This window comes from Dermacentor andersoni, chromosome 11 (assembly GCF_023375885.2).
Source record: "Dermacentor andersoni chromosome 11, qqDerAnde1_hic_scaffold, whole genome shotgun sequence".
NCBI lineage: Eukaryota > Metazoa > Arthropoda > Arachnida > Ixodida > Ixodidae > Dermacentor > Dermacentor andersoni.
The window spans coordinates 30,198,361-30,210,509 of NC_092824.1; the positions used below are offsets into that span (position 1 = coordinate 30,198,361).

Below are 12,149 nucleotides of genomic sequence, written 5' to 3' on the forward strand. Positions count from 1 at the left end.
GAGCTTAGTGCTTGAACTTTTCTTCTCGGCAAAAACAGGCGAAAAATGTCGCCGAGTGGGTTTTCTAACGCCTTTTCGATACCCGGGGCTTCCGTTACGAACTTGGTAATGGTCTTGGCCGGTTTACGTATCAATCCGGCGTAAACAACTTGCTTCAAAACCAGACGTGGAAGAACGCTTCCAACTCTGACATGCGCGGGTCGGTGTAGATGAATTAACAGTTGATTTCTGCCTTGAAGAACACGTTGTTCTCATTCAACTTCTGCCCACTTCTTGGGCATGACGCTAGAGAATGTTTGTAGAAATCTACTGCGAAAATGCCAAACCGCAGCATCTCACATGGAATTCTTAAACACAGTGGTTTTTGCGTAAGGTTTGCGGCCAGCTTTTCAGATCTCCAAACGGTGATCAGTGAATTATCGGTGGCTTCATTGGCTTTTGCAGCACACGTCCCTGCAGGTGACATGGGCACTCTCATTGTGGCAGTTGTCTGGGCCATGATCTTCCTAGCCTGACCCGCCGTGGTTGCTCAGTGGCTATGGTGTTGGGCTGCTGAGCACGAGGTCGCGGGATCGAATCCCGGCCACGGCGGCCGCATTTCGATGGGGGCGAAATTCGAAAACACCCGTGTACTTAGATTTAGGTGCACGTTAAAGAACCCCAGGTGGTCGAAATTTCCGGAGTCCTCCACTACGGCGTGCCTCATAATCAGAAAGTGGTTTTGGCACGTAAAACCCCATAATTTCATTTATTTTTTTCTTCCTAGCCTTCTCAGGCAGAGGTGCGTACTTGACCGGTAGTCGTAGCATGCAGATAGTTGGCCCGTCCATATCAATTTTCACGTTATTTTCACGGCTGGTAGGATTTATGCGGTGTCCACGAAACACCTCTACAAGAGGTCACGTTGTAGTGACGGTGAACAGCACAGTCAGAAGAACTGAGTCATGAAGGACTCTTTATTGGGCGAACCGGAACCCACAAAACAAGTTACATTCGAGCAGAAAGATAGTGTCGTGCACATGAGTCGATCGTCCAACAAATGATTTGCGATTGAGGAGCATCAATTATTCTCACATTATTCGTACAAGATTCCAGCGTAATGGTTGGTGCTCGCGTGTCTTCCAGAATGCACAAATGTATTCGCGTTGCGCGTGCGATTTGAATACAAACGACTCGACTACAAGATAGGAAAAAGATAGGATCGACGACAATATTGCAGAACGTTCTGATAAATGCTGGTGCCTCATGCCCTGAGCTGTAACTTAACATTTGTTATTCGGTGAAACGCGTTCGCTGGAAAAAGATACAGAAGGACTCATGTCAATAATAGAAATAAAAACTGCATCGCACTCGTCTTGTCATTGCTCGCATGCATGAGTTTGTCACATCAGGCTAAAACATTCCACAGCTATAGTTAGAGTGAAGCGCAAGTCAAAAGAGAAACTCCAAAGTGAATAAAAAACTGGGCTTTAAATCTAGCAGAGTTTCCACCAGAATACGGCAATACCTAAAATATTCGTAGTGGAAGATGATATATGGATAAGCTCCAAATGATTTGAGTCTAGTACAGTCTCACTGTTGTCATCAGCATTGTAATGATTCAAAGTCTCCGGTATCGATACAAGAGCTAAAGAGAACCGAAAAATGACGTTTATTCAACAATTTGTAAGGGATATAAATTTACCCATGCCTTGTTCTAAAGGCAGACTCTGGGAGGCAGGAATGCCTAAGGACCTGAATTATTGGAAGAGATTAGTTTCATTAGTTATTAGATGATAAGAACACAGTGCCTCCTTTTTTAAATGGTTCCTAATAAGAGGTGCACTGCAGAATTTTCGGAGGCATGTTTATAAATCTTGTTGAGGAGTACACTGTCAAAACGCTTGCACAAAACTCAATGAGGTGTCAATCATCTTGTGCGAACATTCCAACCTTCTATTAGCAAAAAACACAAAATTGCGACTCATTAGGGTTTGTCTAGAAATGAGGTTGCTAAAGCTACGTTGGCGAACAACTGAGTTGTGGTAACAGTGGGTTCTAGTTAGGACCTGCTGTATACTTCGATATTTAAGATATTCAAGCATGACAAATTTTGCTGGAGACGACGTTTTGTCTCGTAATTACGAAAAATCAAGCGGCATACATTACGCCTCGCATTTCACTCAGCAGTTTTAAACGCCAAAAGAAGCCCGTCAATCCACACGATGTTAGTTTGCCGGCGCTGTGGGAGAATGTCGGAATGTCGGTTCCTGTACGACTTCACGGTCACATTCCTATGCAACATCCGTGGGTGATTTACTTTACTTTCGCACTAGTCACAATGTTAAGACTGCCCACCCCTATGCGTCACGAGATGTGCAATCAGTTGAGATTCATCTGTAAACGAACCTCCACACAAGTGGCAAATAATATTTTCGCAGAGATGTGAGTCTAGGTTTTCTTTCTTTGAGGAACGAAATCCACACTGCTTGCACTCGTACAGCATTTTACCCTCGTGAATACGTTGGTGACTTCGGAGATGTGACCTGCGTTTGAAGGAGAGATTACAGATTTCACAAACGAAAGGTCTATCGCTACTATGCGACCCGAGATGCCTGGTAAGTTCCCATTTGCTTTTGAATGGTTTAGTGCATATTTGGCAAATATATGGTTTCACTCCTGTGTGAATCTTTTGGTGCCAATGGAAACTGCCCCTGTGCGCGAAAATTTTATGACATATTTTGCATTTGTAGGAGCTCTCGCCTGTATGCACGCGGTAATGTGCATTTAGAGTAGTAGTACGGCTTAACAATTTACCACATATTACGCATTTGTGGTTCGACTTCTTGACAGGTAATCGATCACGTGCTCTGAACATGGGGGCTGTACGGTCCGTGATTTCATTGGGTTGCCCGTGCGAGGTGTCCCGTCTGCTGAAAACCTTTCCACTGGCACCGCAGAGCACTTGCTGTTCTCTTCCTCTGGTTCCAGTAGCATTCCTGGAAAAATAGGGACAACTTAGCTCAATACAGCCGATTGTTCTTATGGGAAGACAAAAAGATTTTGGCCCATTGAGAGTTTCACAAACCAAATCGCTCCTTAATCGTAAGGCGACTCGCTCAATCTTAGAGCTAAGTTTCTGGATTGATATTAAGCGCTCGATTTCGGCTCTAGATTGGCAGAAATTGAACAGTGGTCTTTTCGGTGGCCTGTGATGCTAAACTGGAAATTAAGAACTGCCCTCGTACGAGATGCCAGCATAAGAGAAGCTTTGCAATGTCTAATACGTCATGTATATCCTACATGAAACACGTGCAGGAGAGTAGAAATATCTGTCAGTGATGGTAGGTGAAAGTACCCGGTCTAAGTATTAAAAATAGAACTCCGTCTTCAGCATGCTCACAAGCAGTATTCAAGCAAAAGTCCAGAAACGTGCCCTCGGAAGTGAGGCATTTGGCATTGAAAAAGACTGTTTGCATCCCATAGAATAAGTCTCCGTTTTATTACGCAGCTCTTAACTCATTCTTGCGGCGAGCGTCGGCGGCGTGACCGAGCGAATGAGCGCAAGAGCGAAAAATGAAAGAGCGAACGCGGAGCAGCAGGTGAAGCGAGCCTTGAAGGGTCGAGAGGCGGAGACCAATGATAGCTGCCCCTTCAATGATATGAGCGCGCAAAACTGGCTTTATGCTGACCTACCGACCGCTGGTTTCGTACTAGCATCTGGTCTCAGCCAGAGGGCTCAATTCATCCTACGATCACCTCGCGTCGGCTCTCGCTCCGGCTTGATTGGTTTGCTTGGTTTGGTTGTCTTGGTTTGCGATTGTTTTCCAATCTGGATTTTATGCTTGACGTGAATTGTGTACTATTTTATGGAAGCAAGCTCCACCACCTATAACAATGGATTCTTCGATCAGTCATTTAAAAAAGCCGTCGCGCTTGACCTCTGCTACGTGTCTTTCGAAATATTTGCGTCAATATATCGCGAAATGAAAGCACGTACACAGGCGCTCACAAAATTCGAATTATGGGCTATTCTAATGGTGAGTGGATTTTTAAGGATGGATTGGCGGCTAGGAATAGTAAAAAAAGTTCGGCAGCACGTTACATTCTTCAAACACCTGAAGACGAAAGCCTGCTTCACGCGAGCTTATGCCTTTAGTTATGTTGTACGATCTGACGGGTCAGACATAGTGAGCCGCAGTTCAAATTAAAGTTTGGCACTGTAGGTTCACCTCCTCAACGTCACATGGGAGAACCTAATGCAATACTTAAAGGTTATTTCTTTTCTCTTTTGACCTATTCCTTTTTTCCGTCGCTCGTTTGTTCGCTCGTTCCTTCTTTAGATGTTTCTTTCTTTCCTTCGTTCATATCCAGCCATTACATCATTGCTTGCTTACGGAGGTATGAAACCTTCATGATGATGTTATTTTTCTCTCACTGCACTAGAGGCGCATTTTCCGGGTATAAGCCATGGCAATTAGCCACTTGAGTCTCTCGCTTTAACAAATAGACATTGCGGAATGGCGAACTATTCGCTTTATTTCTGACCTGGACTGACTGCCCATAGCACATCACGTGTCTTAAATGAAGTTCCACATAACGAATACGAAGAAAAACTACGGTGTTCAAGTTTTCCTGCAGTGTTTGCATGGAGTCATTTTATATTTGACGCATTCGAACTGCACGCCGTTCCTGTCGAATGCATCGTGAGAAGGACACACACATAATGATTTCCCCAGAGTATTTTTCTGTGCATTGAATGAAATATGCTGCCGAAGAAGTTAGTATTCTCTTTTTTCTCGGTAAGCTAATGAACGCTGCAAGCGTTGAGTTAAGGCATTACTGGTACGACATCTTTTCAACCGTTTGGTGAAGCAAAATACAACGGGCAGTGGGGCAGAGACAGCGCACACGGTGTTTGTCTTTTGTAAAGCCAGTAGCTCATTTGAAATGTCTACGCAAAGCACTAGATGAACATTGGGCGCTTTTCTTACGGTAATGTGCTTTGATTTATGCTTGTTGCCTTTGTTTACATGACTCATGCGATGTTATAGTTTGTTTGCAGTGATGTGTTGTTACCTTGTACGTCGTTTCTAATCATGCCAGCTTGGCCGGTATCAATACCGGATTAGTTAATGAAGAAATTAGAGCTATCAAACAGTCAGACTTCGTTTGATAGAGCCATTTAAATACCGGCCAATTACCCATCATAAATTTTATTCAGGCTCGCAAGTGGTAAAAAGTATGAAATCACTAAGTTTAAAGAGAATTGACGCTTAGAATTTCCAAAGTTAACTACATGAATAAGATATATATCGCAGTTCTATTAGCTGCATCAGTTGGGGCCTCGTAAGCAGACAACATTCTTTATATTGATTTGCAATTTCATTGAAATGTATACAATGTGTCCAAATACTGGTGAATGATCTACCCTTAAAAGAGAAAATTTCAGAGCGCAGTGTAATACATCAATTTTGAGCACTTTAAATGTCGTATTTGGTGCAGTTGATTGAATCATGGCGGTATTTTTATTTCTGAGTAATAAAGACGTAACTTTGTTACTGCAGTTTCTTAAAGCTTTCTTAAGTATATCACGAATCTAATATGCAACAGCGTCAGATACGATATCATATTGTTTTAAATGCCGCAAGCTTCAATACGCGTACAATGTGTTGCGAAGCATATTCATTTGTCTGTTAGAGTGTACTTAGGTATCGTAACCTGAGATAAAGGTTCTCCTTTATGCTGACACCATATAATCTGAACAGCAGCTGATATTTGGCACTTAAGTCATCGGAACTTGCGTCCCTCGCTCAAGTGCGTGAGTGCTGGTGTAATTCTCAAAGGAATTTTACAGGAAAACAGGAATACCCTGTTTCATTTGAGGAGCCTCGACTCGGATGAGCATCTTCCCTTCACAATCTTTACATACTCCAGAATGGGGAGCAAACCTGCAAGTGTACCGCACATTGCGGCGTGTTAACAGTATGGAAAATCGGGCGAGCTTGTCTAGCTTCGTGGTTGTGGCATCGGGTGTGTACACTTCCGTGTGGTGCCCGGTCGCGCTGTTGGAACCGTGAAGTTTGTCAAGGCCAGCCGCGCCAGCCGAACGCTCAAAAGTGATGATGCAGTACCTGTTTCAGCCATCCGAGCTAGCCCTCCAAAGGAGAAATTACCGAGTAGGGGCATATTGTTACGCGGGTAGCCAATCCTGTCGACTCTGAGTTGCATTTTATGGAATTTTTCTAAATGTGAACTTACGTGGCGCTGTCTTCAAACTTGGCTGATGCTTCTTCCATGCCAGCGCGACTTGTGCTGGGCCTCACGTTATCGATGCTCCTGATGGACCCCAAGTGCTGGCAACGTGTGCTGCCATTGTTAGTGACACCTATATGGCATAAAAGTATAGTAAAGATGTTAATTCGCCTAGTGCAAGCGCGATTCATGGAAATGGATAGTTCATGCTTATGGTGCTAGGCAAGAAGATTTTAGTGGTAGGGAAACTTTACTGTGGTGCTTCCATACGCGGTCCTTTATCCATGTCTTGAATGTATGCAAGAACTATGTGGCGATGGGGAAGGCGAGCCCGATCAAGATTGTGTAGTGTAGGATTCTTCTGGGGAATGTCACGTTTTATCTCAACCCGCGGGCAGAACACGACAGTGCTCGAAGTGAAAAACGACATGTCTGTCTCTTGAGCGTTAAACCTTTGACCGAATATATTTGCTGTGTTATCCAGTAATATGCGCACTAGATGCCTCACGAAGTTCTTGCTTATTGTTCATTAATTACGAGCAGCAGACATAGCCCGACGCAGACGACGACAATGAAAAAGTGAGAGGACGCACATCTACCGAGGGATATAAATTTTTGTTTGCCGTACGCCCTTAATTTATTCACCTTCTATGACACATAGGTGCGTCATTGAACGACGTACTCGTCTTTCAGAAAGTAGTTATTCGAACTCCATTTGGTGACTCGTGTAGGTGCAGTCCCTAAGCGCCGGCTGTAAGCAGTGCAGGTTTACCAGCTCATTACGACCACGGGTGACCTCGCCAATATTCCTGTGTAGCCCATCAATAGGCTATACGAAAACTTTCAAAAAGATTGCACAATGCGCATACGAAAGAGTCGTATTGCAGACAACAAATTAGCTTGGAAAGAAATGCAGAAGTGGTAATTCATGGGACAATGTTGCTAAACTATGCAACGGAAGGCCTCAAAGCACGTTAAAAGTGTGTACTCTATGGATAGCACTGCAACTATTGCAGCTAGGTACATACCTTCCCTATACTGCTGCAGAAATAGCGTGAAACTGAAAGGAAAACGTGAGAGACATTAAGACGGAAATTGCGACAGAACCCTTTTTAGTATGACCATCGATGCTACTGCAATTAGCATTAATACTGCAGGGACACGCCGTATTTTAGAATGCACTTTAATTTCCAATACGAAGAGTGAGTGGGTGGGAGCTGGCTAAGAATGTGTACGGCATTACTACACCCAGATGACTTATTGTCTACGCCTTCGTACGCCACAGAAAACATTCAACGCGGATTCCCAACGACCGGAACTAAAGACACGAGTTTCATCTTCGATTTCGAATGAACTCCAGCGTGATAGCATAGGCGAAAATAAAGAACTCATTTTTATTGTCTGGCATTGCGAACTTCAGCAGTCGCGCCGTTGAAGTCGCAATGTTCGTCAGGCCTGCGAAAGAGGTTGTGCGGATACTGGCAGAACGAATAATGCTTGAGCCATCCATGGAAAGCTAATCACCTTACAAAAATAGAACATTGAGTTTGAAAGGCTGGTGTTCCACCATGGTCTAGTCTTTCTCGTTGAAAAAGCGTTACAATCTTGATGTAGTGGCACACTCATTGGAAATCATTGGGTATGTGATTGTTACTCTGTCCATACGAAAAATGTATATGCTTCAGGTGCCCATAGTTCGGATATTTGGTAAAGGTTTATTTCAACCAAACGCAAACGAGTACCCAAAAATGTTTCTCCTTGTGCTGCATTTTCATTAACTTTTCAAGTTTGTTTATGCTGCGGTTGTGGCTTGGCTTGCTTGGTATAAAAGAACCAAGAGTTCCAATATTAGCTGTTTTGAGGTGCCCCAAATTGTTCGCTGTAACTACTGCATGCGGCCGCGGCGGGATATGTCTGCTGCTTGTAACATGCTATTTATGAGCAATTCTCACACCCTGCCTAAAACATAACAGCACAATTATGACTCTCTAGTAAAACAATCTGAAACGCCGCCCTAATTGCACATCACACACGGCATTCGCACCAAAGCACTTGCTTTTTGGAGTTTATTTTAAAGTTTAAGGGAAACATTATTGTTATGTTAGTAGGTCAAATTCACTGAGACTCTGCTTGGCAAAGAAAATTGTCCACCGATGATCAAGCGCTGAATCCATTTACGAGTGAATTAATCACTACATAGAATGTACAGTATTAAAAAATTAAATACTGGGGTTTTACGTGCCAAAACCACTTTCTGATTATGAGGTACGCCGTAGTGCAGGACTCCAGAAATTCCGACCACCTGGGATTCGTTAACGTGCACCTAAATCTAAGCACACGGGTGTTTTCGCATTTCGCCCCCATCGAAATGCGGCCGCCGTGGCCGGGATTCGATCCCGCGACCTCGTCCTCAGCAGCCCAACACCATAGCCACTGAGCAACCACGGCGGGTTAATGTACAGTATCAGATTATACCCTCATCTTGGAGCGCGCTTTACCAGCCCACCGATACAAGAAGAAATTCATTCAAAAACTTCTACTGCATAGGTTATGTATGAATTTGGATATATTGAGATAAGCACGAAATCCTTAGTAGGGACATTTATAAGCTGGCTCATGCGGAAACCGTCTTGGCCGCACTAGTAAAGTTCTTTATACGCAATAAATGTGCCTCTACCACGGTAACCGTAGGTACTATCTGCTAAATTTGTGGTGAAGGCGAGTGACAGTCGCCTACGTACCGTCGACACTGCAAGTCTCGTCGGTCATCGGCGTGTGGTGTGTTTTCCCCTGGTAGCGCAAGGCATCGTCAGCATTCCTACAATTAAGGAAGTATTCATCAGACAGTTACTAGCTGGGACAAAAAAAGAGGTGAAACCATGTTTAATGTGTTCCCGGGACAATGAGCTACGGCACGCCATCGCGTGTGTGGAGTGCAAGACTTATACATCAATGAAAAATATTTGCTTCAATCAGTATACGTTCGCGACATGTTCTGAAAAATCTTATCCTGAGCGCTAAAGAGCTGACTTTGCGCTGAACATGGCACGTTGTTGTTAAGGTCGCCGGAGCAGAAGGAGACGAGGTGTTGTCACCGGGAGGAATGGCGTAAAGCAGGACGGTGCGGTCGCTGCGGAGCTCTGTGGCGAGGACGGGGAACGGCATCCTCGACCAGAATGTTACGGGAACTAAGTATTAAAACTGGCGACTGTTTACAAAATGTATTTACGAGGGATAATGAAGCGCTGCCCAGTTCAGCCGACAGCTCGACAGCCAGAGAGCGTTCTTCCTCCTCTTTCCTCGAGTGATGGCACCCACGCGCCTCGTTCAAACAATCAGATACCACGCGCGTGCAGAAATATTTTCGAACCACCCTTGCGTCGACTCCTCTTGATCTAAGAACGCCTCCGATTTCAAAGCTCAAGCTCACTCTCAAAAAGACACATTTTAGGTGGGAACAAATGTACAGATATTAAAGCCTATTATATGGGTCGTGTCTAAGTGTAACAGTATTCAAAGAAAAAATTGAAAAGTGGTACAGCTCACGTTCTGTAGGCGCCCAAAGTAGATGAAGCGCCCTGGGTACCGTCGCGGCTTGTACTTGGTGCTGCTTCGTTCTTCATGCTTAAGTCAAGAGGCGTATATTCGTTGCTGCTTTCTTCAGCCATGACTGATGTGTCGATGTCGTATAACTGGCGTGTACTGTCGACAGCGCGTTATTGAATCACCGCGCATGCGCACTCAATGCCGAGAAAGAAAACTAATAAAACTTTTGTTACTTCGGGGTTACGATTAAAATGATACCGCAGGACTGGAAAAAAAAGCCAGACGTTTGAGTGCGGCACTACCTTGACGCGTCTGTGCACATTTTTGAACGCTAGCATGTGCGCCCTGATAAACCTTGCTATCTTTTCGCCGAATGATCTACGCACGCAAACCCTCACTTACAACTACAAAAACAAAAATGCGCATTTATTGAATGATATCGCTTCTTTTTTTTATGGTCCTCTCAGAGCGAAGTGCACATCTTGCTGGTAACAGATTGTTGCTCGTGTAAGCACTGGTGGTGGTGGTGGTCGTGGAAAGCTATTATTAAGAAAGAGAGGTGTGGACTCGCGCAGGAGCCCTACATACTAGGTGGAGTCCCTAGTCCGGGACCCCATTGGTCGAAGCTGCCAGCCTGGCCCTCTTGACCAAGAACTTTTGGGCCTGAAGGTCTGAGCAACCAAGCAAGGCCGCCTCCCAGTCCTATCGGGTAGGGTTGGGTTGGGGGGTGAGAGCCGAATTTCGCTGGCAGGCCCACACCATGTGATAAGTGTCAGCCACCTCGCCATAGTGTTGGCACCTGCCAGCGATCGCAGGATCAAAATGTTTCATTACTGCCGGGCACAGCATTATGTTGGTGTATAAGCGAAGTAGAACGCGTTCGTTCGCTTTCTCCAGTCCCTTAGCTGGGGTTGGGTACCGGCGATGGCTATCCTTATCATAGGTAGAAATGTCTGAAAGTTACGAGAATTTTGCCTTCTTGTTCCAGGACCTCAGGGGCAAAAGGGGACGTCCGGTAAGTGAGTGCTCGGGCTGCCGCATCAGTAGCTTCATTCCCTTGAAGGCCCTGATGGCCAGGAGTCCAAACTATACAGCGGGCGTAGGATCGTCATCCTTGCTGCAGTTTCTCAGTATTCGCTCGGCCAATAGGGTGTCCCAACCTGCCTCGTAATTACGGTACGCGCCACGTGCATCCGTAATGATATATTTAGAATTAAAGTCCGAGGCAGCTAGGGCGATCGCTACCTCCTCTGCTTGTGTTGTACCTGGGGCACGAAAAGTGAACCCATCCACCTGTGTTCCCCGATGTATGACTGCTGCTGTATACCATCCCCCGGGGGATGGCCCAGCGACATCTACATAGTAAACTCCATGTTTGTTGCCATAGTGACGCTCCAAAGCTTCCGTCCTAGCTTGGCGGCGTCCAATATGGTCTTCTCTATCCATCTTGGTTGGAAGGGGTCGAACTCGGATGGCGTGTCTCCATAGTTCTGGCACTCTGACTCTTTCTTGTATGTGAAAATTGTGTTGGATGTGTAGTCGAGCCAGAAGTAGTTGAACCGATCGTGTTTCGGCTAACCTTGTGTATTGATTTCTTAGATGAGCTACTTTGAGCTCCTGGAAGGTGTTGACCATTCCAAGATGAGAAGTCGTCCGTTGGAAGTGGATACCGGGAGATCAAGCGCCCTTTTCATCATTTTGCGGAGGATAACCTCTACCCTGTGTTCATCGTGCTTCCGCAAGTGGAGGTAGGGTACTGAATACAGGATGGGGCTAGTTACAAAAGCGTGAGCGAGCTACACCGCATCCTTGCTTCGTAACTCTCCTCTCTTATTGGAAACCCGGCGGATCATTCGACCCACCTGGTCTCCAATCTTCTGGAGCTTTCCAAGTGTTGTGTCGACCTTTCGCTGATGGTGTACGAAGAGTCCCAGAATTCTAATCTCCTTAGACTCGTGGATGGGGCCACTGCTGAGGGATAAGTGGATGTTTGTATTATCCTTAGGGGAAGCCCTAAAGTGAACAAATTCTGACTTTGCTGGTGCACATTGGACGCCGCAGTACTCCGCGTAGTGATCTACTACCCGTGCTGCTGCTTGCAGGCTCTCCTCCATGTGCCCTAAGTTGCCTGCGGTGGCCAAGATCGTGATATCATCAGCATACAGCGCATGCCGTATGCCTTCAATATCATTCAACTGTGCCGGAAGGTGCAGATTAGCTAAATTGAAGAGCAGTGGGAACCACACCGCGCCTTGTGGCATGCCCCGCGTGCCCATTTGATAGGGTCCATGTTCGGTGTCTTGAATACGGATGGAAGAGCAGGAGATATAGAAGCTAAGTTAAGCCTAACTACCTTATGATAATCAGAT

General features: G+C 45.4%; 1 protein-coding gene across 1 annotated transcript; it reads right to left on the minus strand.

Annotated features, from left to right (window-relative positions):
- Positions 1–1,634: 1,634 nt before the first annotated feature.
- On the minus strand, positions 1,635–9,993 carry LOC126518127 (uncharacterized). The gene is made up of 4 exons (XM_055064226.2): positions 9,781–9,993; positions 8,976–9,052; positions 6,241–6,367; positions 1,635–2,978 (listed from the first exon to the last, which is right to left on the minus strand). Exons 1-4 carry the CDS (start codon positions 9,900–9,902, stop codon positions 2,324–2,326), a joined length of 981 nt encoding a protein of 326 aa, XP_054920201.2. The 5' UTR covers positions 9,903–9,993; the 3' UTR covers positions 1,635–2,323.
- Between the last annotated feature and the right edge of the window lie 2,156 nt (positions 9,994–12,149).